Source organism: Falco peregrinus, chromosome 1, assembly GCF_023634155.1.
Source record: "Falco peregrinus isolate bFalPer1 chromosome 1, bFalPer1.pri, whole genome shotgun sequence".
NCBI lineage: Eukaryota > Metazoa > Chordata > Aves > Falconiformes > Falconidae > Falco > Falco peregrinus.
In genome coordinates this window covers 112627963-112653737 of record NC_073721.1, presented here as the reverse complement: position 1 = coordinate 112653737, position 25775 = coordinate 112627963, and the positions used below count along the sequence as shown (strand labels likewise).

The 25775-nt window shown below is 36.8% G+C and overlaps 1 protein-coding gene across 3 annotated transcripts in view; it reads right to left on the bottom strand.

Moving 5' to 3' along the window:
* Positions 1–1678: 1678 nt before the first annotated feature.
* Positions 1679–25775, bottom strand: part of NEDD4 (NEDD4 E3 ubiquitin protein ligase) — a 60546-nt gene continuing 36449 nt past the window's right edge. For 2 of the 3 annotated variants that reach the window (XM_055808816.1, XM_055808806.1), the window contains 23 exons: positions 24572–24633; positions 22538–22640; positions 21501–21670; positions 20797–20914; positions 20493–20660; positions 18633–18698; positions 17839–17958; positions 17196–17402; positions 16134–16211; positions 15830–15884; positions 15681–15739; positions 14659–14724; positions 12175–12404; positions 11445–11566; positions 11278–11348; positions 9597–9692; positions 8491–8564; positions 8275–8335; positions 7642–7701; positions 7430–7537; positions 6737–6833; positions 3571–3643; positions 1679–3495 (listed from right to left, as the gene is read on the bottom strand). In XM_055808816.1, the coding sequence (XP_055664791.1) occupies positions 3393–3495; positions 3571–3643; positions 6737–6833; positions 7430–7537; positions 7642–7701; positions 8275–8335; positions 8491–8564; positions 9597–9692; positions 11278–11348; positions 11445–11566; positions 12175–12404; positions 14659–14724; positions 15681–15739; positions 15830–15884; positions 16134–16211; positions 17196–17402; positions 17839–17958; positions 18633–18698; positions 20493–20660; positions 20797–20914; positions 21501–21670; positions 22538–22640; positions 24572–24633 (2367 nt within the window). In that variant the 3' untranslated portion in view covers positions 1679–3392. Of the gene's footprint in view, positions 3496–3570; positions 3644–5037; positions 5118–6736; positions 6834–7429; positions 7538–7641; positions 7702–8274; positions 8336–8490; positions 8565–9596; positions 9693–11277; positions 11349–11444; positions 11567–12174; positions 12405–14658; positions 14725–15680; positions 15740–15829; positions 15885–16133; positions 16212–17195; positions 17403–17838; positions 17959–18632; positions 18699–20492; positions 20661–20796; positions 20915–21500; positions 21671–22537; positions 22641–24571; positions 24634–25775 lie in introns of all 3 variants that reach the window. The other variant, XR_008747872.1, reaches the window with a different exon arrangement.

The window sequence follows — 25775 nt, the reverse complement described above, 5'->3', positions numbered from 1 at the left end:
TCACAGTAGCATCTTTGGAGTCATCCTGTCCCATCCCCAGTGTACGTTTCATGGAATACGGAGATGCAATGTGCAGAAAATAAAAGTACAGAGGGGCGCACAGGAGATCCAGGAGAACATCTCCCCAGCCGGCCAGCCCAGCACCCTTGTTTAGCTGTCCATGACCCCCTCCTGAAGCCTCCCAGATTGTCCCCTTGTACTGCCCTTCCTACAGACATCAGAGAGTTTAGCCTCCTCTAAGACCCAGGTTTTGCCATTTTGGAATTCCTTGAGATGCTTCCAAGACCACTGCCCACTTCCTGACAACAAACCAGTGGCCTAGGTGTTTCCTGTACTGGTGTCTCCTCTGACCCAGACTCAGAGCTCTGCACCAGCCTGTCACCCCCTCCCTCCACAGGTCTCCCCCCATCCAAGTGGCTCCAGCCACATGAGCTGTGTCTCTTGTTCCTCCTGGTCCTTCCCTGGCTGCCTGTGAGCGTGTTCAGGCACAGGAGCTGGGCTCCCTTCAGCCTGTGGCACCCTCCAGAAGGGCTGCCTCACTCCCACTGCCCTGCCCCGGTACTTTGCACCGGCACCAATGGCCTCTCTTCTCTTATTTAACCACAAGCTGTTATCACCATTCCTCCACAAACCGAGTTTAAAGCCCACAGAAGGGACTCTGTATCACCCACCGCTTCTCGGTGTGAAAACTCTGAGTTCAGGCGCATCCGGCTCCAAACCACTCCCTTCACGCAACTTGTTCCTTTCCTCATCTGCAGCACCGCAGCAATTCTGTAAATTCATACCCAGAGGTGAAGAAGCCTTTCTTCTGATGCCAGAAGTCACAAGCTTCCAGCTTCACCCACCTTGGGTATATGCATCCACCACCTGCCCAAGCAGGGCTTCCAGCTCCTCTCCTCACTCCCACTGTGTGGTTTGCTCTTTGGCTCAAGGTCCCTGTGAAGACCCTTAGGACCTCTCAGCTGTTTATCCTCCCCAAAGCTACATGTCTACTCAGTCCTCCTGCAGCTCTTCCCTGCAGCAACTTGGTGCCTTGCCCACAGCAGAGCTTCTGCAGGCAGGCCAGCCCTGTCCTGTGGCGAGGCACCAGGATACTCCCTGCAGCCCAAGACCCGGCAGCCGCATCCTTTCTCCAGGAGCTTTCACCCACACACCAGGGCTGCTTCCCACAGCTCGCACGGGGGACCGAGCCCTGTGGCACATCTCCATCGCCACTGGGCAGCCTGTGCTGCCTGGAGCAGAGCTTCAGGGCCCCCTCTGCACCCCTGCCGCACTCACCGCCGCGGTCTGTGGGCTGCATGCCAGCCGGCCAGCTGAGAAGGGTGTTCCTACAGCAGCAGAGAGGAGCCTGACCCTCCCGCAGCAGCGGTCAGCTGGCATTTCTGGGGGGCCACCACCTCCGCCTGTCTGCCGTGCAGCATTTCTAGGCTGGCCGTACGTACAATGAAGGCTCACAGCGACCTAGAGCTTTTATGAAAACAGTGTATTAATTTTTCGAAGACTACATGCCTTGGGAGCAGAACAGTAGGAAACAGCGCTGCTGTACCTCAACACCTATACAAAGGTAGCAACGTATTGTGGTGGAACTGCTGCCCCAGTCTAACTAGGAGTACTAAAGTTACTGAATTCTTGCTATTTCAAGACTGCCGATTTGCACTTCAAAGAACTGAGCCACAAATTATTAGAATAAACTTTTATTTACTGCTCTCAGGATCCTTATTTTATACTTTAAAGTATGCAACAAAACCTGCTACATTCAAATCTATACAGATTTACTGATATATCATTCATGTTTTACAAAACTGCATATAGATTTCCAAAATTTGTATAAGTTACCTTTATTTACATGTAATATTCTCAGCCCCAACGACCTAGTCAAAGAATAAAACAAAGTGGGATTTTAAATATCCCTTAAGACCCATTAAATTTGTTACATAATTTACATACCTTTATAGAGAGATGTGCTACACTTCCTTCTTGCATATTTATAAAGACTGTGACTAAACAGAAATTTGCTGGCCAAAGCTAGGTACTGTTATTTCCTCAGATCATATTGGTAATAAAATGTTAAAATTAGAGCAAGCCTGGTATAAAAACCAATTTTTCCTTTTAGAACCAACTTTGTTAATCATTTTAACCAGCACTTGCTCAAAAAAAGTGTTAACATTAATACAAAAGATATCCACATTTACAAAAGAAATCAAACTAGTATTTATATGACAAGTTGATCTACAATAAATTGCACATTGTTGGTTATGACTTTGGTTATACTGTATTAACAAATTTGGTTTATAGACTAACAGTGGAGAAAAAAAAATATAAAAATGCAGCTATAGAAACTAGCATAACCTGTAAACATATTACAGAACCAAATTCGGCACCTGGTTATATGTGCATAACCTCCAGGCGGCACGGAGAAGTTTGCACATATCAGAGTGCTGAATTTGGCCCAGAAAACCCTGTAAACATGTTCTTTATTGTTATGTAGTGCAATACTGCAAGAATGGATAATAAAGGCCTCTAACTACCAAGAACTAATACTGAGTGATATCCATACAAATTTCATTTCAAGATTAATTTGTTGCAAAAGGTTGAATTGAAAATATTATCCATTGCTGAACTAGAAATTTATCAAAAACAGTGATGAACACTCAATAAACTGACAGTATACAAATTCAGACAAAAATGGATATAATTTCTCATTACAATTCAGAATTATGCTGCTTGTCCGTTTTATATAAAATCCTGGTTTTGTTACACTTTTTCAACAAAAGCAAGTTAGAAACAGAAATCTAACAAAATGAAGTGTGTCAGCAAGTCAATTTTCTGCAAACTGATGGCTGATAATGCAAACAAATGCTTTCCAATCTTTTACCTAATATGCTGAATTATAAGGTGCTTTGGGCAGATCTGTAGCAAACAGCCTGAAGCAGCACACATTATGATATTGCATTACATGAAACTTGGTGGTTTTGTTTCTGTTTTTCTTTTAAAGAACATCTAACAATTTCAGTTGTTCCTCTTAAAAGCAGCAATTCAAATTTATACCCTCTGCAAAGATTTCTTCACAGTTTTACTTCAGTAGTTTACTGTAGGACAGTCTGTCAAATACTGTAGAAGAGGCAACTGCTTAAAAATGTTTTTGATTTACTTGGCACTGGCCCATTCAATGTGTATACTGTAGTTACTAGCAAAGTACACAGACCATGGAAATGGCAAAATATATTTTCAAAAGTTAGTGAATTTTTAATACTTACTTATTTTACAAGAGATACTGTGAAGATTCAATAGCCATGCAAATAAACACAATGGTAGTCCCTGGAAAATTCAGATTTTTGTAAACCCTTAACATGAAAATGCAGCACTGGACTGACATAATTTATGTCTGTGTCTTAATCAACCCCATCAAAACCCTGAGTATTTTCAATCGCTAGAAGAAGTTTATCCCATAAATCTTCAAATGAGTCATATGGAGGCAAATCCAAGCGATTAAAGCTGAAAAACAGATAAAAACTCTTAAATATTTTTATCATTCTCAATAAATGTCATCTACCTAAATTAAATACTCACCAGGTATGAGCTCTTGGCAGTTTTTCAGGGGTACCCCACTGTTCAACTGTAAACAGCTGCGGTCCATTTGAACCTGCAGAAAAATACACATCAATTTACATTCCAATATGAGATTCCTTTATAATCAGAAATTCAGATTGTGAAATATCTTGGGGTTTTGTAATCTAATTCTGACATTAGTTGGACCTATCTATATGAATCAAATATAGTCTGTACTCAGTAATGGTCACTGATCCCAATTCTCTTTTATTTTAAATTATTTCTTGCCACATCTTAATTTCACACCTTAAACTCAGAGTCTAAGACCTAAATGCATACGCATAATAGTTGGCATTGAGAATTTTATGCGGAAGATAGTTTTATCCTGTGTAAATTTTGCATGTAAAAATTTAGACATGTTTATCACAACGTGCCAAGTTATATAACCTGTCAGCAAGTATTCAGTGTCCACCATCACCAACACAACAGAGCAGAGTAACTAATATCTTTTTGAAACACAGAGACCGTATGTGTACTCCAGGGATGTACGTGTGCACCCGAGAGAATACTTCTGGCTCACAAGTGCAGCTCCACCTATGCCTGTGTCTTCAGCAACTGACTTACAGCATGTTGTATCTGAAAGTTCCTCGGACCTCTCAACTCTTGCCAAGTAAACACAAAGGGCACTTTGTAACCATTTCCTTAAGCTGTTGAAAGCGCTTGCATATGTCTGGAGAAGACTATATAGTTTAAAAAAATAATAGTAACAAAAAGTTGCTATCTTGTCAGAGAACAAGAGATGATCTCTGATGGTGGGTGTCTGCTGACTACTCTATGAGGAGACCATCAATACAGTTACAGAATGGTATTCCAAGGCAGGTGGCTACCCAAGTATGAGCAGCCTTCTGAAACAGAAAATGTGAAACATGTTTCAGATTAAAGATGAGCAGCAGTAATATGAACAGGTCGATCAGTGAATCCAGCTGAGGTATAAGTGCTGTGTTGAGTACCTTTAGACCTATGAAATCAAGTTGGTTTTATTATGCAGAGAGACACCTCCCCTTTTTTTCATGACTCCTCCAAAATGTTTGGGTTTTTTTGATGACACAAGTTATAACTGTCAATTCAAAAATATTTAATTTGTGGTTTTATGGTGAAAAAAGAAATCATATGTATTACTAATAAAAATATTTGTATTACGATCACATGTAATAATGCACATTGTGGAGGTGGATTTGAAGATGTTGGCCAACTTACACACACAAAAAACCCCCACAAAACCACCAACAGAAAAATCCAAGACAATTAGTCCTAACCATGAAAATAAGAGGAGGAGAAAACACTTTCACAGCTACGAACATACAGAAAAAGGTAGGAAATCCCAATCAATGCACAGAAACTACACTTCAAACGAGCCTAGTGAGTGAACTGGACAGGCGAGAGCAAACACTGTGCACTTTATCCTAAAATACTGTCAGTGAGACATACATGTCAGGAGTTGAGGGAACACTTCCAGCTCTTCATCTTTACTTTCTCCTTTGGCTTACGTGTTTCTTCAGCACACAAGGCTGGTTAGAAAAAGTAACTAGTAAGAATGCCTTGAATACGGATGAAGCAGAGAAGCAGCTCTACGACCAACGGTGCATTCTACCACACGACAAGAAGTTCTCAGACTGGGTGTCTGGGAGCAAACCCTCCCAAGCAGTCCCTTTTCATGAGCAGAACAGCCTCTCCGGGCCACAAGAGGGAGATGTCCCGCTAGGAAGCCAGCTCTAGGGCTGTGCCCGAAGGTGGCAAGGCAACCACCGGAGGGTCAGCCCGGCAGCAGCAAAAAGCCTTGTGCCAACATGAAACACTGAAGAACCGTCTACACTTCTTCAAGCAGGTTACTGTTAATGCCACTGTGGTCATTACTGGGGTTTGGGGAGATTGGCATGTTGGCTACAGTAAAGCAGAAATAAAAAGCTAAAACAGCAATGTCAAAGCACTGTGCAAGGCAATCACTAATTGAATTTTTCATTGAGTAAACAGAGCTACGGGAACTGGGACTTGGCCAGAAGACTGCCCAAGGCCATCCTAATCCCTGAGCAGAAGGAAGCCAAGTTTCAACAGTTTCTTTCCCTATATTATTCCTTAGTTCTATCTCCGGCTAGTGTTTTTAGACAAATAAACAAAAATCCGAAGGCCACAAAATCCTGATGGGGTTTCCACTGCAACGCGCATGCACTGTAACTCCAACAGGGCGAAGGTACAGGTGCAACAGCAGACACGTGGCTCAAGTCTGCTGAGGGCACTGTCCTTTCCCTTGGAACTCACAACAAAGGAGTATTTACAAATGAAATGAAAATGAAGAGAGGGAGAAACGGGGATGCATGGGGGGTATTATTTGTTCACAGTTCTAGCGTTCTATAAACAACAGTAATTTGTTAATAGAAATGTTTATTCAAATACACGTTAGGCTATTCAGTCATTTGCATAGGATCTCAAACCCTTTTAAAGGCTTAATAGAGTAGTCTAGCAGAAGTAGTAATAGCTGATGGCAGCTGAAAATAGACTTCCCATAAGCCAAACACCCCCACCCTTTGTGGGCTGTTCTATCCGCTTGTCCATGGTCTTTTCACAGAGGGTTTTCTGGCTTCGGTATTGACGTCTGCTCCCTGCTGCCATCTGCTTGTTTCAGTCTCTGCACTGTAGGTTCACTATGTTTCTTTTGGCATTACGTTTAAACTCGTGTCATTTCAGTGGTCCTCTTCAGAACATATCCTTACAATTCCAGTTGTATCTGAAGTGTGGCTTGCAAAAGCAGTTGGGGAACTTGGGAAAAACTGAAGTTAACTGCTGATGCCAGCATGTCTTTGTAATCAGATCTTAGATAACTGAGAGCCTTCTTCAAGCTCAATCACGTGTTAAACAGGGATTTTTGCAGCTCTTTAAGAGCTTTAAAAAACCACATTCGAGAACTCCTACACATTTAAAAACTTCCAAAACCAGAATTAAAATGACATATTTATAGAACACGGGAAACGTGATCTAGAGTGACTAACTTCACTTCTTATAAAGCCAGTATACACTCATTTTTACAGCAAAATTTGAAAAACAGTGTGTCTACGTTTGAAATCAAATATCATGACAATGTCGGTATCACGTTCCCTGCTACTTAATTGTAAACATAATCATAAGTACTCACCATACAGCTCAGCAAACCCATTCATAGGTACACGTGATGTGCCAGTAACAAACTGAAGCAATCTTATTCTCTTTTCAGAGTCCATCATTAAGACTGCCTGTGTATGATAATGATTACAATTAAACATTTATTTTTAAATTAATGTATTAAGCTAGCAGATTTACGCAAGTTTCTATTTCTAAATCATTATCCTTTATATATATACGTGTGGTTTTTTTTGTAGTGACACACAGTTCTCTGCCTATTGCTAAAAGACATTAAGTCAACAATTTTTTAATGACACTGTAACAGGAGTACGGTTACTGGCTAAGCAGGCTGTTGAAATACTTCCCTGAAAGATTTGGCCCCTACTTTCTTTGAAGTTTCCTGATGTTATGAACTAGCAGCCAAACTCCTGTAATTTATTAAACAGAAGAGTTTAACACCTCTTTAGTGTAACCATGCCAGAAAAACCTACACAGAAATATTTTTAACCCCAGTCAGACATGGATTTTTTGGAAAAAGCAAGTATCAGTAGTGTATTTACATTCTTACCATGCATCTCATCTATAGTTTTCTTACTTTCTCAGGAGTCTTAATGGTCAAATATTTACCTACCTATTAATGAATTGCATTATAAACTAGCATAGCTGAAATGCTACAGCTTTTGAGTAGGTTCTAAGTTAAAAAAAAAAAATCAGAATTTCATAATACCTTCCAGAACCACTGTATTACTTGATGGTTTATGTTGTAGCCATTTTTGTATTTTGTATGTAGTTTCCAATCAGCCACATCCACATCTCCGAGTCCACACATTAATAACTACACAGATAAAAAAAAAAACACCAAAACAAACACCACCAAAAGTTTAAGTCAGTAACATTAAATTTCAACATAATTTGTTTCCTTTTCCATGAAACACTTACCTCTAGCTCATTTTCATCAAATATTTTAATCAGATCCTGTGGTATTAGTTCAAAAAAGCCCTAAAAAGATGAGGGATGTTTTTTTTAAAAAAAAAATCAAGTCAACATTATTTTAGCGTTTTTGTTCACTAAGAACAATATTTAGATGCTTTAATAAACAGAGCCAAAGCAATACATCAAATACAGATGTTTGAACACCAGCAGCCCCCAGTTCAGTTACAGTACTTTAATTCTGACTTATCTTTATTGTGCAACACTGAATGGTGAATATGCAAGTCTGAATATCATACTTGTGTAAATTATATTGCATATAAGGATAAACCAGCTAGTTTAAATCAAACTAATAGAATTAATTTTCATTTCTGCAGAATTCATTAAACTGATTGCACTACAGCCAAAGCTGTCAGCCAGGATTGAGAAATAAACAGATTTCTCAGTGTGAATTAAAAACCTCAGTAAAAATATATCAAAAAGATTTTAAAGGCTGAAATAATTCAAAGCGGACAAACAGTATCACCGCCTTTTTTATACTTGTAGCAATATTATCTGTGGGTCTTCAGGATGTCCAAATAAGCTTGTCTTAAGATTAGATAGTACAAATTCTTAGAATTTCTGTAGTAATTAAAGCTATACCTCTTTAAAGGCTGCCATTTGTTTCTGTACTCTGCTCACAAATCTCCACTGGATTACAAGACTGTAAAAAAAAAAAACCAAAACCAAAAACATTTAAAATAAAAGCAATTTATACACAAAGCAACAGCTTCCTCTTGTTAATACAACTAACACACAGCCCCTATTACTAGAGGGGCAATCCGGTAAGACACGTCACACACAGTGACCACTACTTACTGAATGTAGTCTCTCTTGTTCTTGTTGGTGACGACTATTTCTGATCCACCACTTTTCAGTTCATGTTGATGGGTCTAAAATGTGATACATAGAATAGGTCTTAAATAAGAGAAGTATGTGACAGAATTCATACATCAGTATTGTGTAATTTAGTTCACTCTTGAAGAGTGCAGGATTTGAAAACTATAAGAGTCAGAATTGGTGTCACAGTTCACCTGAATAAACAGAATTTGGTTGATTTTTATTTATATATTTTTTTAAAGCAAGTGTTATTCAGGGCTGCCAGATTTGCACACGAGTTTTCAGTAATGTGGACTTCACCAAGTGCATATTCAGTGACCCAGCCATTTTTCCAAATCTCAAGGAAAAACACAGAACAATTTCAGCAATGGTTCCGTTAAATAAGTGAATCAATATGCATAACAACGTTATGCATATATGCAATATAGAACCTCAGTAGACAGATATCTGATTTCTACTTTATTATGGATGTACATTTTCACGCTTCTACTTAAGGTCAATTTAGTTACACAAGACCACAAAAGGCTACTGTCCTACTTGGATCTAGCTGACACCCATAATTTGCAATTTTTATTCAATACCTGTGGTATTTCTACACGACTTATCTTGGATAGCTCTCCACACAACAAACTTGTTTACTCCATAGTTTTCTAGTACATCTTAGAAAAAACCCTATTATTATCTCCCAGTGAAATTTATGATTCCAATCATTTCCAAAAGAGCTTATCTATTCCAGCCAATCACAGAAAACCAGTCTCTACTCCAGATTACTAATGGGACTATGGATATCTTAGTCTCAGTTGCATTCACAGCAACAGCTACATTTCAATACAAGTATTACTTAAGAAAAAAGCACGAGTCATTTTTTAAAGCTCTGCTTATTTCCAAGTCCTTTATCACATCACAGCCAGGCTAAGAGCACTGCCTGAGCATGTGCCAGCTAAACACAGCAGCTGAGTGAACAAACCAACATGACTGTGAATGAAGGGTTTTTCTTAGTACCATACAGATAAAATCAGTGAATTTCACAGGTCAAATATTTTCTTTCGTGTTTTGTCTATTCTACTTTACATAAACATACTAACCTGACCAAAAAGTTCTTCATCAACGATAAATCTAAGGTCCAGTTCCGCTGGATCATTTTCAAGAATCCATCTCAGAGAATTGTAATATTCACTATCCTAAGAGAGAGAATTACAAAACAGTAAATACAAAATAGAGTAGCCGCTTTTTAAGCTACAAGAGGCCCCGTTACTGCCCAGTAAATGCTGCTACCTAGGATAATCCTGTATTGGATACAAAGACACTGCAACTGTACAAAGCTACAAAGACATCTGAAACCTGAAGACTCAGCAATCTCAAGTCCAAAAAACTCTCACGTAGCAAAATGGTGATGTAAAAGCATTATTGGAAGTAATGTATTGTGGACTCTTCTCTGTCTCTCATCCTGTATTTAACTTCCCTTTATTGTCAGACATTACTACAAAGAGCCTTAGGGAAGGAAAATTAAGATAAAGCAAAATCACATCCTGGGCTGCATCAAAAGAAGCATGACCAGCATGTCAAGGGAGGCGATTCTTCTTCCCTACTCTGCTCTTGTAAGACCCCACCTGGGGTACTGCGTTCAGCTCTAGGGTCCCAGCACAAGACAGACATGGACCGGCTCAAGCAGATCCAGAGGAAGCCACAAAGATGATCAGGGGCTGAAGCACCTCTCCTATGAAGACAGGTTGAGAGAGTTGGGGCTGTTCAGCCTGGAGAAGAGGAGGCTCTAGGGGGAACTTGGAGCAGCCTGCCAGCACCTACAGGGGCCGACAGGAAAGCTGGAGAGGAACTTTTTACAAAGGCATAAAGTGACAGAACAAGGGGTAATGGCTTTAAAGTGAAAGAGAGTAGGTTTCGGTTAGGTATTAGGAGGAACTTCGCCACTGTGAGGGTGGTGAGACACAGGAACAGGTTGCCCAGAGCAGCTGCGGATGCCCCATCCCTGGCAGTGCCCAAGGCCAGGTGGGATGTAGCTTTGAGCAACCTGGTCTGGTGGAAGGTGTCCCTGCCCATGGCGGGGGGACTGGAACTAGGTGATCTTTAAGGTTCCTTCCAACCCAAACCATCCCATAATTTTATAGTACAAGAAGAAAAGAAAAGGAAAAAATAACCAGGACACATTACAAAGCTATTACTCAGAAACAGATAGGAACTATATTCTGTATTCTTAAAGGACAGAAAAATCAGTTATAGATTAAAGAGACTGAATAAAAATCACTCTGTCCATAACTATTCTAGATAAGAACCATCATACCATTACCAGGGAAACAAAAAAAAGAAGAAAATTCTAAGGGCCATGTTCCCCTCTAAAAGGTTTACACTGTACTCACTTGTTAATATTTTCAGTCTCTGAACATATAAGAATACATTTCTTTTTAGTTATCAAAACCCACAAACCTAATTTAGCAAACTCGTTGAGACAGGGGTCCCGAAGATGTTTATTATTCAATATTAGGAACCTTAGTATCTAAAAATATTTCAAGAGTACATCATAGAAAGTTTAGAGACAAGTTTTCAATACAGCTTAACTTAAACCATAGTTCAGGTCTCTGATTTTCCTTGGAAGTTTTAAATCCTATATAACTTACAGACTTACAAAAGATGCAGCCTAAAATTTCTTTGAATCATGCACTTTCAACCTTCACTATTTCATTAAAGATGTATTAAAAAAATTAATACGGACATGAAAGCCTAACGTAGATGATAAAGCAAATTACATACCACAGACTCCATATCATGAAGCGTTATTGGTTTCTGGAGCATCATCTTGTAAAAAGGACGAATAAAAAAGGCTTTAAAGAAGAACAAATAAGTTGAACAGTATGTAACTTAAAATTCAAAATATGTACAATAATAATTTAAATATATTACATACAATAAATACTAACCATCCAAAAGTTTGCCATGGTAAACAGCCATTCCAGCTACACGACCTATAAACTTGAAATAAGAGAGATGATCTTCATTGCAAAGTCCAGAGTTTGGATTGATCTGGAGAGTATAGTTATCTCTGAAGTTGAGGGATGGAGTAGGGAAGAAAAAAGAAAAACAAGATGTTGTACTATTGGAACAGTCCCATATTTGAAGGTCCAAAAGACACTGCTGGTTAAATCAGGTGTTACTTTTCATGAAGTTGAAAAAAATAATCCATTTGGATTAGTGAATCACTAATCTAATATTAAACAATACTCAGTAGATGATTCTATTAGCATAACAGAAATAACAGTTTTGAAACACCACGAATTATCTTTCTAAATTAGAGATATACCAAAAAGAAAGGATTAACTCCTATTGATTTTAAAGTAATCAGAATAACATTCCCTGTGTTATTTGTTAAATACTGCCTCTTCTCTAAATAGTACAAGCATATACTTGTCTATGCAAAGATGACATGGCTTAGGTTAGACTGCTGGAAAAAAACAAACACAGGTACTGTTTCCACATTATTCTCCTGTCAAACAAAGAACTAGGTGCAAAACATCGCAGGCATTTACAGCTAAACGCCCCTATACAGTTTGGGGTGGGGGAAGCAATTCCATTCTGAAGGTAGGCATGAGAAATACAATTGATCTCCTTTCCCTAAATAGTCTTCACGTCTTCCAAACCTGTATTACTTACGTAGCTGAATATTCAAACAATCCATAATAAGGATTAAACATTTCTTTAGAGAGAAGGAAGAACCATTCCCTGGCCACTCCTCCATAGTCTAAACCTTTTTCACCATCAAATTCAATCCAAAGTCTTGCTTTAAGGAAATCTGCTCTCTTTACAGCTATAATTCTTCTGTAAGAATCTTCGAGGATTGTTGTGCGATGAATTTTCATTTCAAATCGATTCGGAATATCACTCTAGAAATAAAAATATATTAAAAAATGAAGACACAGAATAACAGAAGAAAACCCAGCATCTTTCAGTCTTGCAGAGTATGCAAATTCTGTAAACAAAGAATGGCATGCAAATCCTGTTCTTAAAAATTTGCAAACATAACATGATATGATTGACAAGAGCCTCTAATTACATGAGATTCAACTCACATGGAAAGTTTTGGGTACTAAGTTCTATTTCACACGAAGAAGATAGGGTTAAAGTATGTTCTTAGGGGTAACAGTATATACTCAGTTGTTCTATATGCAGCAAGGCATGGAATCCTTTTTAACACTGAAAATTCGCCGTATTATAAGCTTGATTAAAAAAGCATCTCAGTTTATATATAAAATTATTTTTGGAACGATTTTACCTGACATTTTCTAGTTCAATATTCTAACTATTAGGCTAGCTGTCTCATTCTCCTAAGACATATAATGACACACAAGTATTCCTACAGTATTAAAATAAAAATCAGTGCCCTTCAAATATGAAGTAACAGCAACAAATCACAATCTATCATACCAGGAAGATATTTAAATATAAATATCCAAGCTCATATTTGCTGCTGAGCTTTCAGAGTAAGCCCGTAATAAACGAGGACTAAACTTTGCTGAATCATTAAATCATATGAGAACAAAGTATTTTCTTGATTTCACTTGTTTTCAGCGTTTACTTCAGGCAAAACTGAGAAATTCAGTGAAAGTGGGAACAGGAAATTTCAGCTCATGTTGCTCTATGCCTAGATTAGGATCATGCAATGAAACTCAATGTATTTCAGATTTCAAAGAGCTAGTCACACTCAGTAGAAATAACAAATTTTTGAATACAGAAATATTTAATAAATAACTCTGAAGTGCACGTGTTCAGATATGCTTCTTTATTTTCTTACACTCCTAAAATAATATAACCTGTTCCCCCCCCGCCAATAAAATAGAATGCTGCATTTAAATGTAATGCCTATTTGTATCCAACAGCTTGATCCAAACTACAAACAAAAAAACAATTACTTTGAGTAGAGGAACATATTATTTGTCATTCTCCAAGCTGCAGAATTCTGTGCCATGTTTTATCGCTAATTTACATGGTGACTATGAGATATGGGTCTTTTTCATCCTTTCAGAAAATAGCAAAATATCTCCAAACTAAAAAAAAAATAAAATATATTTTCCTGGTTTTAGTTGCAAATCAACTTCTCAGAAAAAAGTTGAAGCAATAATAAAATCAATTACTAAAACCAAACTTAGCTGATTAAAATGAGTATTCAGTAATTAAATCTCAGTATAAATCAATCTGTCACTAACTGTCATTGAGGTATTTGTGAATGTTTAAAAGGCAGCAGTAATACAAGCTTTAAATACACATTTAACTCTTACATTACTCAGAATATATTGTGTAGCTGAGTTGTCTATCACTTTTCAGCTCACGATAACGACATTTCAATGAATGCCAAGCTTGTTTGACTAGGAACACAAAAAGTAGATGCATATATAATTGTGTGCAATTTATGTGTCCATTCAAAAGATACAGGTTTCAGAAAGGCTAAAGGTAGCCCTACTTACTTGGTAGGTAAAAGGCAAAGTATGGGTCTAAGCTCAAAGGCTATTTTATATATATATAAATATATATATATAAAATATCTTCCAAGGCTACCCAATTTGATTGCAGTTGTGCAGAGACTCATTGTTATCTGGATATGCAGATGCTATTTACAGTCTTTTATGCTATGTGTTATAAATACATCTGGCACTGCCACTTCAAGCTAGAACTTGCAAATGACATTCATAAACTTCAGATATTAAGGCTATAACAATTTATTACAGTTATCTAGCCTGATCAAGATGACAGTACAGCTTTCTATCTGGACAGTCTAAAATCTATTCTGAGAACTTCTATTTCCATATTCAGAGTTCCAAAAACTAGTATTTGCTAGGTCAGTGATTTCCAAACTTTTCTGTTGCCACCCTACTTCCAGGTTTACAACGTTTCTTAACCTTTTAGATTTCTACTTTTTCAATTAGATTGCTTGCAGTCTCATCGCCGCGTAAAGTCACAAACCCTACTGTTAGATTAAATGCTAATTGTCACCAAGTTGCTGTTTCACAAATGTATTCTTGATCAGACTGTAAATCTATCTTCCATAAGCAGGTTACAAAGTTCCAATTTCTTTTCACTGTAACCTAAGCTTCCCTTTGTTTAGGGACATAAATTTCTGCTGGATTCCTACAGATTACTAACCTGTTTCTTCAATTTCTTTCTGAAGAACTCGTACTTCCGCTTATAGTCCCTGGAGTAAGGCACAGCCTTGGGAAAATAATAATAATAAAAAAATAAAAACCAAAAGAAAAAGCACTTGACATACTCAAACAATTAATGTAATATAAACTAGTCTACATTTACGAAGCATAGACATACACTGAAGTTCTGAGAAAACAGGAATATGTGTTTTACTAACTATCAGAAGACTTTCAGTTTATGAATATATGGTCAGTTCAAAACATCTAGAATGAAAAGTACTCCTTCGTTCAGATCATTTGTTCTGATCCGTTCCATAGAATTTATCCTATACTTTACTGTTAGCTGATGTGACTGGCCCAGATCGAAGTGACCAAAATGCCTCTGGTGACTTACATAACACGAAGTCTCTCCTTGCTGTATCATGAGAGACCTGGCTACAAACACCCCTATTTTCCATGGACAGAGAAGGTTGTTTACATATGTGGGCTATTAATAAACACAGATATCAGTTGAACACTAAAACCCATCTATAATTATAATGTGTACCATCTTTGCAATTAGTCCTGGTAATTTTGCACTTCAGATTAAGTATCAAGGGTAGATAATTATTTTTCAGTTGGAAATTAATTTCATTCCTTTTAAAGCCATTTCACTGCCTTTTTTTTTTTTCCTTTCTTTCTTTTTGTCTTTCCTTGTTTTCAAGTTTACTTCATGGATTGAGCTAGTTTTATATTGAACACCGTGGATAAAAAAAAAATAAAGTTTCTACCCCACTTCAAACCCCCCCTCCAGTCTATAAGGAAACTTCCTTACTGCTATGGGAACTGATCTTTTTCTGGCATTTAAAGACCATTTCCACAGAAAGCTTTCTAAACAGTCTTTAGAAAGAAATAAAAATGCCTTGTTCAAGCACCCTGGAAGTTTCATCTTCTAGAACAACTCACTAGTAAATGACAATAGTTTGTTTGGATTCCATTAACAATATTTTGAAAAATATGTAAGGCTACATAAGGAAAGCTTACTGGTCCAGTTATTGCCACATTCTGCAGTCGAGGATCCTCCCATTGTGTTCTCTTTGTATCTGCAAGAGATTTTGTGATTAGTTTCATTAATTTAGATAATGTTCAGAAATAAAATTATGAGTGCGGGGAGAATACTACATTGTACATACTGTGATTTATGAAGAATATTCTTCCATCTGTGTGAGTTCTCTCTTCCCACCCTGGCTGTAAGACGACGACACTTTTATTATAAATTTCTGACCATATAGTTTGCATACAACTCAACAACATCTGCAGCTGGGGGCATTCACCCCCACCATCTACTCTCAGCATTGGAATTCAAAATATTTTCAAATATTCAAAATTTGCATGAAAAAAAGCAGGCTGCATTTTCTCATGTGCAAGTTTCAATGGTGCTAGTTTAAGTATTTAAATTGTTGTATTTGCAAAACAAGTATAAAACAGTTTACTTACTGGTAATGGACCCAGGTCTACTGGATCTAGGGACGCCTTTCTCCTTGGATGAGCAGCAATTTTCAGTCTTGGATCTTCCTTTGAAAACAAAACAAACAGCATGTTAAAATCCTTTTTTTTTTATTTTTTCCTGTCTGTTAATGATTGCATAAAGAATATGCCTAGTACCAACTAGATAACTGTTGCGTATTCTGCAGCCAAGTAGTTCCTTGGGGATTCTCATTCCTCCAGCGTACACAATCATCTTCTAATGACCTCTCACTTTTTTATATGTAAATTTTAAAATCCTTCATTCAACTCAATTTTAGTGTAATTAAGTCAAATTAATCTTTTTGCATTGTTCCTGGCACACCTTGTGCTTTTGGGGTTTGGTGGTTGGGATTTTTCATTGTTTGGTTTGGTTTTTTTAGGGGGGTAGGGGGAAGGTGTTTGTGTTAAATGAGGTCTTTCTGTAATCCTGAAGAAATTAAGATTAATTTTGAATCAATTTAATGCATTCCTGTATCTCTTTCACAGTAACAGTGACCTACTCTAAATACTTAAGTCGATCTATCAGCACTGCTTAGTGGCGTGCAGTGCCACTCTGTGGAACTGTAGCTGTACAACCCCGCATCCATCTTGTAGCTACACCTAGCCTGCTTCCTCAAGAAATTTGTATTGGGCACTGTACCATGTCGTAAATTTGAAGTAACGTTTCCTGTTGCAGGAACACTTACAAAACTGATTTTTGTTAACAGCACATATAAGCTATCACAGTTCTACAGTTACAACAGAGGTGTCATCTAGGAGATGCTTTTTATCTGTGAAACGGATTCCTATACACATCAGTGTTTTCCTCCTTCTGAGCTAAATTTTCAAGTACCAATACAGTTTGTAAAATTCACCCTGTTCTACCCACGATAGGTATTTTAAATGAGTTCACATTTTTATTACATATGTTCCTTAACAGACACGACACAGTTATCTTGGCACTAAAGAAACCTACAGAAGCTTGCTGAAAGCAGCAAAGCTTTGACTTGTGTGAAACTAAAATTTCAGTTCATGACAGCAGTTTCCCATTACCCATGTTGTCGTTTTGGTATTGTGGTCTATAAAGAATGGTCTCCCATTGGGTGCATGTCGGACTTCCCAGCCTTTAGGGAGAAATCCTTGCTCCGTTTCAGGCTGCTGCTGAGAAGACTGTTGTGATGAATCACTTGATGTTGCTTGTGGTTGTCTTCCTACAGGAATACTTTGCACAGCTGACAACTGACCTGTTTCCACAGCAGTCTAAGGTAAATGGGGAAAAAAAAAAAATCAAATCAGAGCCCTGTAGAGCAATATTTTTTTCTATTTATCTGTATTTTTGACTCACGAAAGCAGTTTCATAAAGCAAGTGCCAGACATAGATTTGTTTAGTCTAATATCAATAACATTGACTAACAATCACTGATTATGCTACCAAGGTTGAAAGAAGTCTTTCAGGCTTCTCAATCAGCTATAACTCTCCAGAAGGCTTTCTTGGTAATAGTATTAATAATTAGTAGTAAAATAATACTGTTCCTATCTCTTGTTGCATTCTCTCAGATACTTTATGTAGTGCTTTACCATTTATGCCTTTCACATATTCTATTTCAAAGAGTTCTCTAAACTTTACTGCTATTATGTGAGATGTTTAAAAGGTTAAATTAATAAATAGATCAGTAAATTAGAAGACAGACAGTACCTGTACAACTGGCTTAATCCAGGTAGTGGTTCTAGAATTGTGATCTATATAGTAAGACCTCCCTTTTTCATCTTGTCGCTCTTCCCAGCCTGGGGGTAATCCGGATGAAGTAGGTAGTAACTAAATATTAGTGATAACGGAAGAAAAACAGTTAAGAAAATTATGAAACTGTGAAAAGGCTTTCCTCTGCCAAATTAAAACAACAAAACTATAATCCAGACGGTCATGATTTTTGCAGATTGGATAAAATAGAAAAGCAGAACTTAAGTCCTTACTGAACAGTATGAAGTAACAATTGGTTGGTTGTTTTGTTAGGTTTTGTTTGTTTTTTGTTTTTTAATTCAAGCTCCTCATCTAAGAGGATTAATTTATAAACCTGGTTTAGGCATGGCTGATCCAGCCTAGTACTTCTGGCTATGAGCTCACAGTTTGCAGCGTCACCGTGAAAACATAAAAGCTGTACCACCATCCTACCTTAATTACAAAGCAAATGATTTGAAAAACAAAACTCATACTTTCATGGGAAGACTACTTCCTTCTGCAGGCTCTATCCATGCATTAAGCTAATGTTAAACCAAAACCACAAAGTTGGAATATGAAAGCTTTATGACGGAACTCCAATCTTGCTAGACTTATAATTGCAATTTTGTCAGGACAGCTGCCAGAAGCAGAAGGCCAAATCTCATCTAAAATGTCAGCACGTAACACATAGTCTACAAAAATAAGTTTTACATGAAGAAAATCTTTCAGCTTCTTTGCAACACAAGCCTGTGGTTTTCTGGAGAGTGACGTACCACTGGATGTGCAGGCTGCTCTTCAGCTCTGTATGTTTGCAGACTGCCTCTTCTGCTGGAATGGTTCTGGAAGCAGTGAAGAGAAATGACGCATTAGCTATTACTGCAGCTTTACCAATGGCAGCAAACAGTCAACAATAGTTATCACACTTCATTACAGTTTTCATCTTGAACAAAGTGTCTTATTTGTTTTGAAACGTCAATTTGATATAATATTTTTGAAACTCCTGTTTTAACACTGCTAGAAACGTTAAGTTCACAGTGTGTATTGTAATCTTGAAACAGAATAATACAGAGGCTTGTGAAAGTTCTCAAAAACCCTAAAAACAGATGGTTTGGCACGTAAAACATTACAGTTAATTGAAACCAGTTACATTACAGCTGAATTTACAGTACAGAACTTACTGTGTTATCTTGTCAGTAGACTAAAGCCTGTGATATATCAGAGCTAACAACTTTTCTGAGAGTAGATTAAGTTAACAATGACAAGGTAAGAGAGTTTTAGACACCCAGTTTGAAAAGAGCAATTCAATTCCTGGGCTTTGCATAAGCATCCACCTTTCTGCCTAGAGCCAATTTAGATCTCACATGCTACAATTAAGCAACTGTATTTCATCTTGCTGCAGAATTTCCCCAGTTATTTGAAGGATTTTTTCCCTCTCTACGTACTCTTTCAGAATAATTCAAAGAAAAAGCAAGATTAAGTTCATAAGTTTATTTTTTGGGGGGTGACAGTGGTGAAGGGAGGCAAGACTGTCATTCTAGCTGGCTCTTGCAAATAATTTGAACATCTGCCTCCTTCTTATCTTAGGCCACCCAAGCAACTCAAAGATAACAGTTTTCTCTTTAGCCATAGTATTCCAAATAACAGAGATCAAGCAAAGCGAGAATAACAAACTCTCACTTTGGCGTTTCCAGCAACACTATTGATGCCTTTTTACTGACTCAGAAAAGCTGTCAATTCCAAATCTACATTCTACAGCATGAAAAAAGCTAATAATTTTATTTAAACACCTAAATCTTACAGACTAGATGGTCTGGGTCACCTCTACAGGCTTTCCTGAATGGACAGTGGATTTCTCAAGTCACAGATCAGGTTACAAGGCTGTTTGTGGAGCTCGGCTTTCACAAGACAGCTGAGCTTATTTAATTGCTTGCTACCACCAAAAAGACAATTCCTACTCCTGGCAACATACTCCTGCTGCTTCTCATTTGCCACCACAGTATTTGTCAGACAACCTAGCATATTGTTTCAACTTGCTAAAATAGCAAAAACAGAGTTGGGGGAAAAAAGAATAGTTTTCTTCTGGGTTAGCAAACTGAAAACACTCACTGAGAGGTCAGGCAAGTTTCATAACTGGTGCGGGGGCAGCGGAACTGTATGAGCAGGGTCCCTTTTTCACTGCTATGGAGTCACCAGGTTTACTCGGCTCCACCATAAAAATCTTATCCCAGTATTCACAATGAAAACTGGAATTATCTTAAAACTTGTCCTAGTGGTAGAAGTGACCGATATAGCACAACGCCCTTAGAAATAAGCTTTCAGGATACAGACACCTTCCTTCACCTGTAGTTTTCAATAGCATTCTGTATGACAGTATAAGACGACCAAAAAATACTTCACACAAGTATGTTTTAATCTCAGGCAAAAATTCATATAAGAAAAGTGTGGAAGAATAAAATGTTTGCTTAGATGGGCTTCCATAGTAAAAAGCTTATTCTTAAGTTCTCTGCCTTAGGGATGAAATTGAAAATGTAATTGTTAAATGAATTATTTATGGATCTAATCCTATCAGTTATAACATTTTGTGCAAAACACAGATATTTCTGTATATTAGAATAATAAGAAAAATAATTTACAGTGTAGGCTGCTGACTGGCCAGTAGCTGAACTTCCAGAGGTAGTAAGTCTGGTATTCAATTCTTCTGCAAGATGAGACTGTATATCACAATTACTCTGTGAGAGAGGTATTTGAACATTCTGATTGCTATACATTGTTGCCTCATCTTCAGTTATAATTTCCCAGCTCTTTAAAAAGAAAATAAAGAAAAAGTATTTTTTAAAAGGAGTTTCAAGTTACAAATTTTAAATCTAGTCAGAAAGCTTGTATTACAAGTTACTTGCATTTCAGAAACATTTAGAGATGTTTGTTTGTTTTTTTTACCTCGGGGGAATCTCTGTTGTCTAGATTTTCCGTGTCCTCCGATATCTGTCGCCGGTGAGTGAACACATGCTGGGCCTCCAACTGCACGCTACCAATATCTGCAACAGCTACACTGTCCCTGTTTGGGGGGGGGGGGTGGGGGGGTGAGTGAGCATACAGTAGCCGTATTTTATATCTTTCAACAGTAAGCTAGGCTAACAGCAAAAACATCTATTATGGTCACTTCGGCAGAAGATAAAGAAACAGTCATGAGCTACAATAATTGATGTAAACAGTTTAAAAAAAGAATAAGCAATCATGTCAATGTGAAGTGCAAGTTAAACCAAAGAACCAGACAGTACTCCAGGTATTATTTCTGTAATTCACATTCTAAGGAAAAGAAAAACAAACTAACCAACCCTGAAAAAACCTAAGGTAAATAATTTAATGCAGTCCCTGCTGGGAAGGAGGAGTCAGGCTTTGAGTGTGAAAATAATTTCCTTTCCATTACTGTAGTTATAATCTCTTACAATTGCAACCAGTTTCTATTTGAATGCATACTTCCAGAGAACAGGAAGAGTACTGTGCAGTTAAAATGACCACTCTCGCAGGTTAAATTATAGAAGGCTCTCAAGCTTTCTAGTTCTCCTTGCTTTCAATGTAACTAGAGTGCATGAGTTGCACTAGTTAATATAAGACTTGAATTTTTAGGCCAAAAGACATACTGGGCAGTTGGTCTTTTCCACTGTGTTCTTCTGAATTCATGATTGACATAGTAGGTCCTGCCAAGGATGTCTTGCCTTTCTTCCCAGCCTGAAGGCAGCGGAGGAGGTTCCTGCTGCTGCTGTTGTGGCTGGCTAGCAGCATCTGGTTGGTCCAATATAATCCACCCAGGCTAGAAGATATAATATTAACTGCCTTTAATACTACCAAAGTTGAAAAAGCATTTCCATTTATTAAACCATACTCCTTTTAAGGTGCAGTTCCACTACATCTTAAGCCAATAAGATTGGCTCTGGATTTTATTGTGTGTATTTTTCAAGAAATGATAGGACAAACCATGCATGCAGAAATCTTTTTTTTTAACTCAAGATCCTTAAACATTTTAGCACCGAAATTGTTTATCCAGGAAAATAAAGAGCATTCATAGAATACATCCAAAAAAGTAAAACAGATCTCATTTCATACACATGCTGCAAATGTACTAGTCAAATGAGCTGTAACATTAAATATTACAACATTTTGCAACAGAAAGTTTAATTACAGCAAAGGTGGCAATGCTGATTAGAGTTGTTTAAGTCTTGAAAAGAAATCCATTGATCTAAACTGGATATGCTTACAAAAGATTACAAATGTAAAGTAGTTAAGATCAAAATATCCCTATAAATTGGAGAGAGCTCAAACTAAAACCAGCAAGATGTCAGTGTCTGGCTGGCTGGGGTCAAACAACATTAAACAGCAGTAAAAATACTGGGCAATGATATTTCCATTAATTCTAAATCAAGACAAGTTATATAGACGTATGGCAAATTTTCTTTTTTTAGATATACTGAAAAACTCACTCCTTGAGTTAGAAAAACTGCTCCAGAATTTTTATACATTTACAACTTTTATGTATGATACAAGCAATCGTTCTTAACCAGTTTGTTTCTAAAACACTATTTGTAGCTTAGTGATTCTTAACATTCATTTTTACTGTAGCTACCCTTAAAAGCTAAAGATACTTGCTAGGGTTTTCAGCAATAAATACATCTTTTCCCACCTCTAAATCTTCAGCCTGTTCTGTGGTTTCTTCTTCAGACCCACTGCTTTTCGGTAAATAAGTCATTTTTAATCTAAGGTGGCCTTTAACTCTTGATTTATGGCTGCAGAAGAGAAAATAAAATGTTCTTATTATGCACTTGTATAATTGTTAGCTGAAAATAAAACTGCTAAAAAGCACAGCTAGAGGATTATTCTTAGGTTTCTCAATACAAACTTGGCTTCTTATATTTTAAATTGAGTTCTGTAATAGTATCAAGTTTTTAGACTTCTGAATACACCTTGGTATTAGGTACCACAAAGGAAAACCTTTCTTTCCAAGTCACTCTTTTGAAAACTTCCCTAGTATACAATGCACACAGAACAAGAAAATAAGAATGATGAGAATTTAATTCATATTATTATAATACACAGTCAAATTATTAAGTATTATTTCAACTTAAAGGACTGCTTTTCCTAAAACTAAGTTACAGCAAGCTCATACTTCAGCACCTGCCTCTCTATTTATCTTAATGCACTGTCACAAGTCTGAAAATAGGCTCTTCCCATATTGAATTTGTTCAGTATTTTCACTTGGTAATGAAATTTGCCACATTATCTCATCTGTTTGACTAGTGCATAAAAAACAAACGGATAGTCTTGAAAATATCACTGATAAGTCAACTTGGATACGTGCACATCATATTACTAAAATAAAGAAAAATCCCAAAACCCACTCCCATCATTAAGGTCTAATGCTTTGCCTCCCTCCCCCCAATACAGAAAGTGAATTACATTTCCTGATATTCAGAAAGAGCATTTCATGTTGGATTGTAAACATGTTCACAGATACGGCATTTTGGTTTCAGAAATGCCTACATCCCTTTGAAAGAGGAAGTAACCATTGTACTGGAAAGCAAGATAGCAGGTTAAAGTAATTCATTTCAGAGTATTAATGTATTAGTAATTCTTACTCAGCTTGAGGTTTTGGGAAGGTAGTAACCTTATTATTAATATCCCTGTCTAAATAAATGCAAACATGCACAAAATTGAAGAACATGCATTAACAATACTGAAGCATCTAAAAGTTACAGTAAGATTTCAAGGCAGAGAAGTGCATGAACCTATGGCAGCATCTCTTACTACAAAGCGTTGCCAAATTCACATGGCAGCCACTACAAGGAGAGGTCAGATGCTTGACTAACAGACAAAAATTTAATTTATGCGGAGGCAATAAATATTATTCTTCATTCATTTACAAGACAAGAAATGTTAAATTCAGAAAAATAGGAGATCAAAATGAAACAACAGTCACTACCTGTTAAAACCCACTGATGTGCTAAAAATGAGTCAGTATAACTACAGTAAAAATAGCCTTCTGCTACCAAAGTGGCTGAGACAGACCTATAGATCCCACATGTTCTGACATTATTTCTCAATTGTAACCTATTATCTGAAAAATGCTGACATGCATTTTGTGCATTTTATTAGAAATAAGTTCCTAAAAACTGTTCAGATTTATGTTAGGAATCTCCATTTTAAAAACAAATATGAAACACTTAACATCACCGTCAAAGTGCTACCTATCATTTAAAAATTCCTCAAGTTTTTTTTTAACAGAGGTCTTCCTAAATGTTAAGCAGCTTTTCAGTTTAAGTTTTATTATGTTTAGAATTAAAGTCACATGAAACAGGCAAACAAAAGAGACAGGAAGGCAAAAAACAATCTCAATTTGGAAAGGGATAAATCAGTTACAGCATAACACTGGTCACCGATTTCACTGTTCAGTGATGTAGTAAATTGTTTAGATGAAGCTATAATGTGAATTATATCATGGCCTGAAGAAAAATGGTTTATTCTTACCAATCTCTTAAGTATTTAAACAAACACTGACTTTTTAGTAGAACCACAAATATGTTTACTCTGTTGCTGCTCAAATTTCTTTGATGAAAACATAAATGTTCAGCCAATATTTATATAATTACTTATTACTTGTACATATGTAACAGCCTTGTTTAGGTATGTGAGTTAGAATTTTTATGTGGCATTTACTAACCTTCTCGGATGAAGAACAAAATCCTTAAACGTATACGGTCTCTCCATACTTGGATTTTCTGTCTGAATAAGACAACATTTTTCAAGAAAAATCTGTATCAGACACTTAAGTTAGAGAAAATTATCAGAAATTTACAACAATTGTCTTTAAAGGCCACATAACATTTTACAATTTAAGTTATAGGTTTAGGTACAGTAATAGTAATGCCAGCTTTAATCTTAGTAATAAGACTAATTCCCCAGTTCAAGAAAAAATAATTACCTTTCAGTGTATACATAGATTACAGTTTCTAAAGCACAGAAAAAAACCAAGCAACTGTTTAGCCTGAAATTAAGAAACAGATTCTCAAATTTTCACATTTTAAAGTTCTACCGTAACCCTTTTTCCTCCCTTACTATTTTTCAATTATTGTTTTACACAGAACAAACACAAAAAGCCACTTCTAGCTTTAAGACTTGGGGATAAAAAATAATGAAAGGCATCCATTCTGAGAACATCTCTGTTCTAATTCACAGAAGTGAAGTTGCTCAACAGAAAGCAGCACAGAGGTAAACAGACATAATTTTATAAATATACATCCCAGGTACAGATAGAGAAATACACATGAGAGATCACTAAAGGAAGATTTGGTTTTCTGGTTAATATAAATACTTATAATGCATCTGAAGTTCTGCAATTCTTACAAAAACATTTTTGTAATACCGTATTTTTAAAAACATCTGTAAATATCTTCTTTGATTCTCTCTACACACATATCCCCTGCCCCTTTTTCAGCAGTTTGTAAATTCTGGGGAGCTAACCCAATACATTTTAACTGTTTCAAGAAGTATTTTGTAATACATGAGGAAAAAGCTGCAATTGCTGTATTTGTAGACCTTTTACTTTAGAAAAATGGTACATGATGCAATCCTCAAAGGCTGAGCTAATTTGACTGGAAAGAGACATAAAAAAAATACAGAATCTAAAGGTTAGACATTATTAAGTTATAGACAGAATTTTATTTGGAACTGTTGAACTTTGTTATGAAAAATTCCTAAGATTAAGCTGAGTACATTTTACTGAATGTGATAACTATTACATCAAATCTCAGAAAGAAAAAATGCTCTCTTGTATTTCAGAAATTTCAGTGTAAGCTCTTAATAAAACGATTTAGAAATACTACACAAGCTGAAGTGTTCCACCTCCACTGAATTAAAACGCAGAT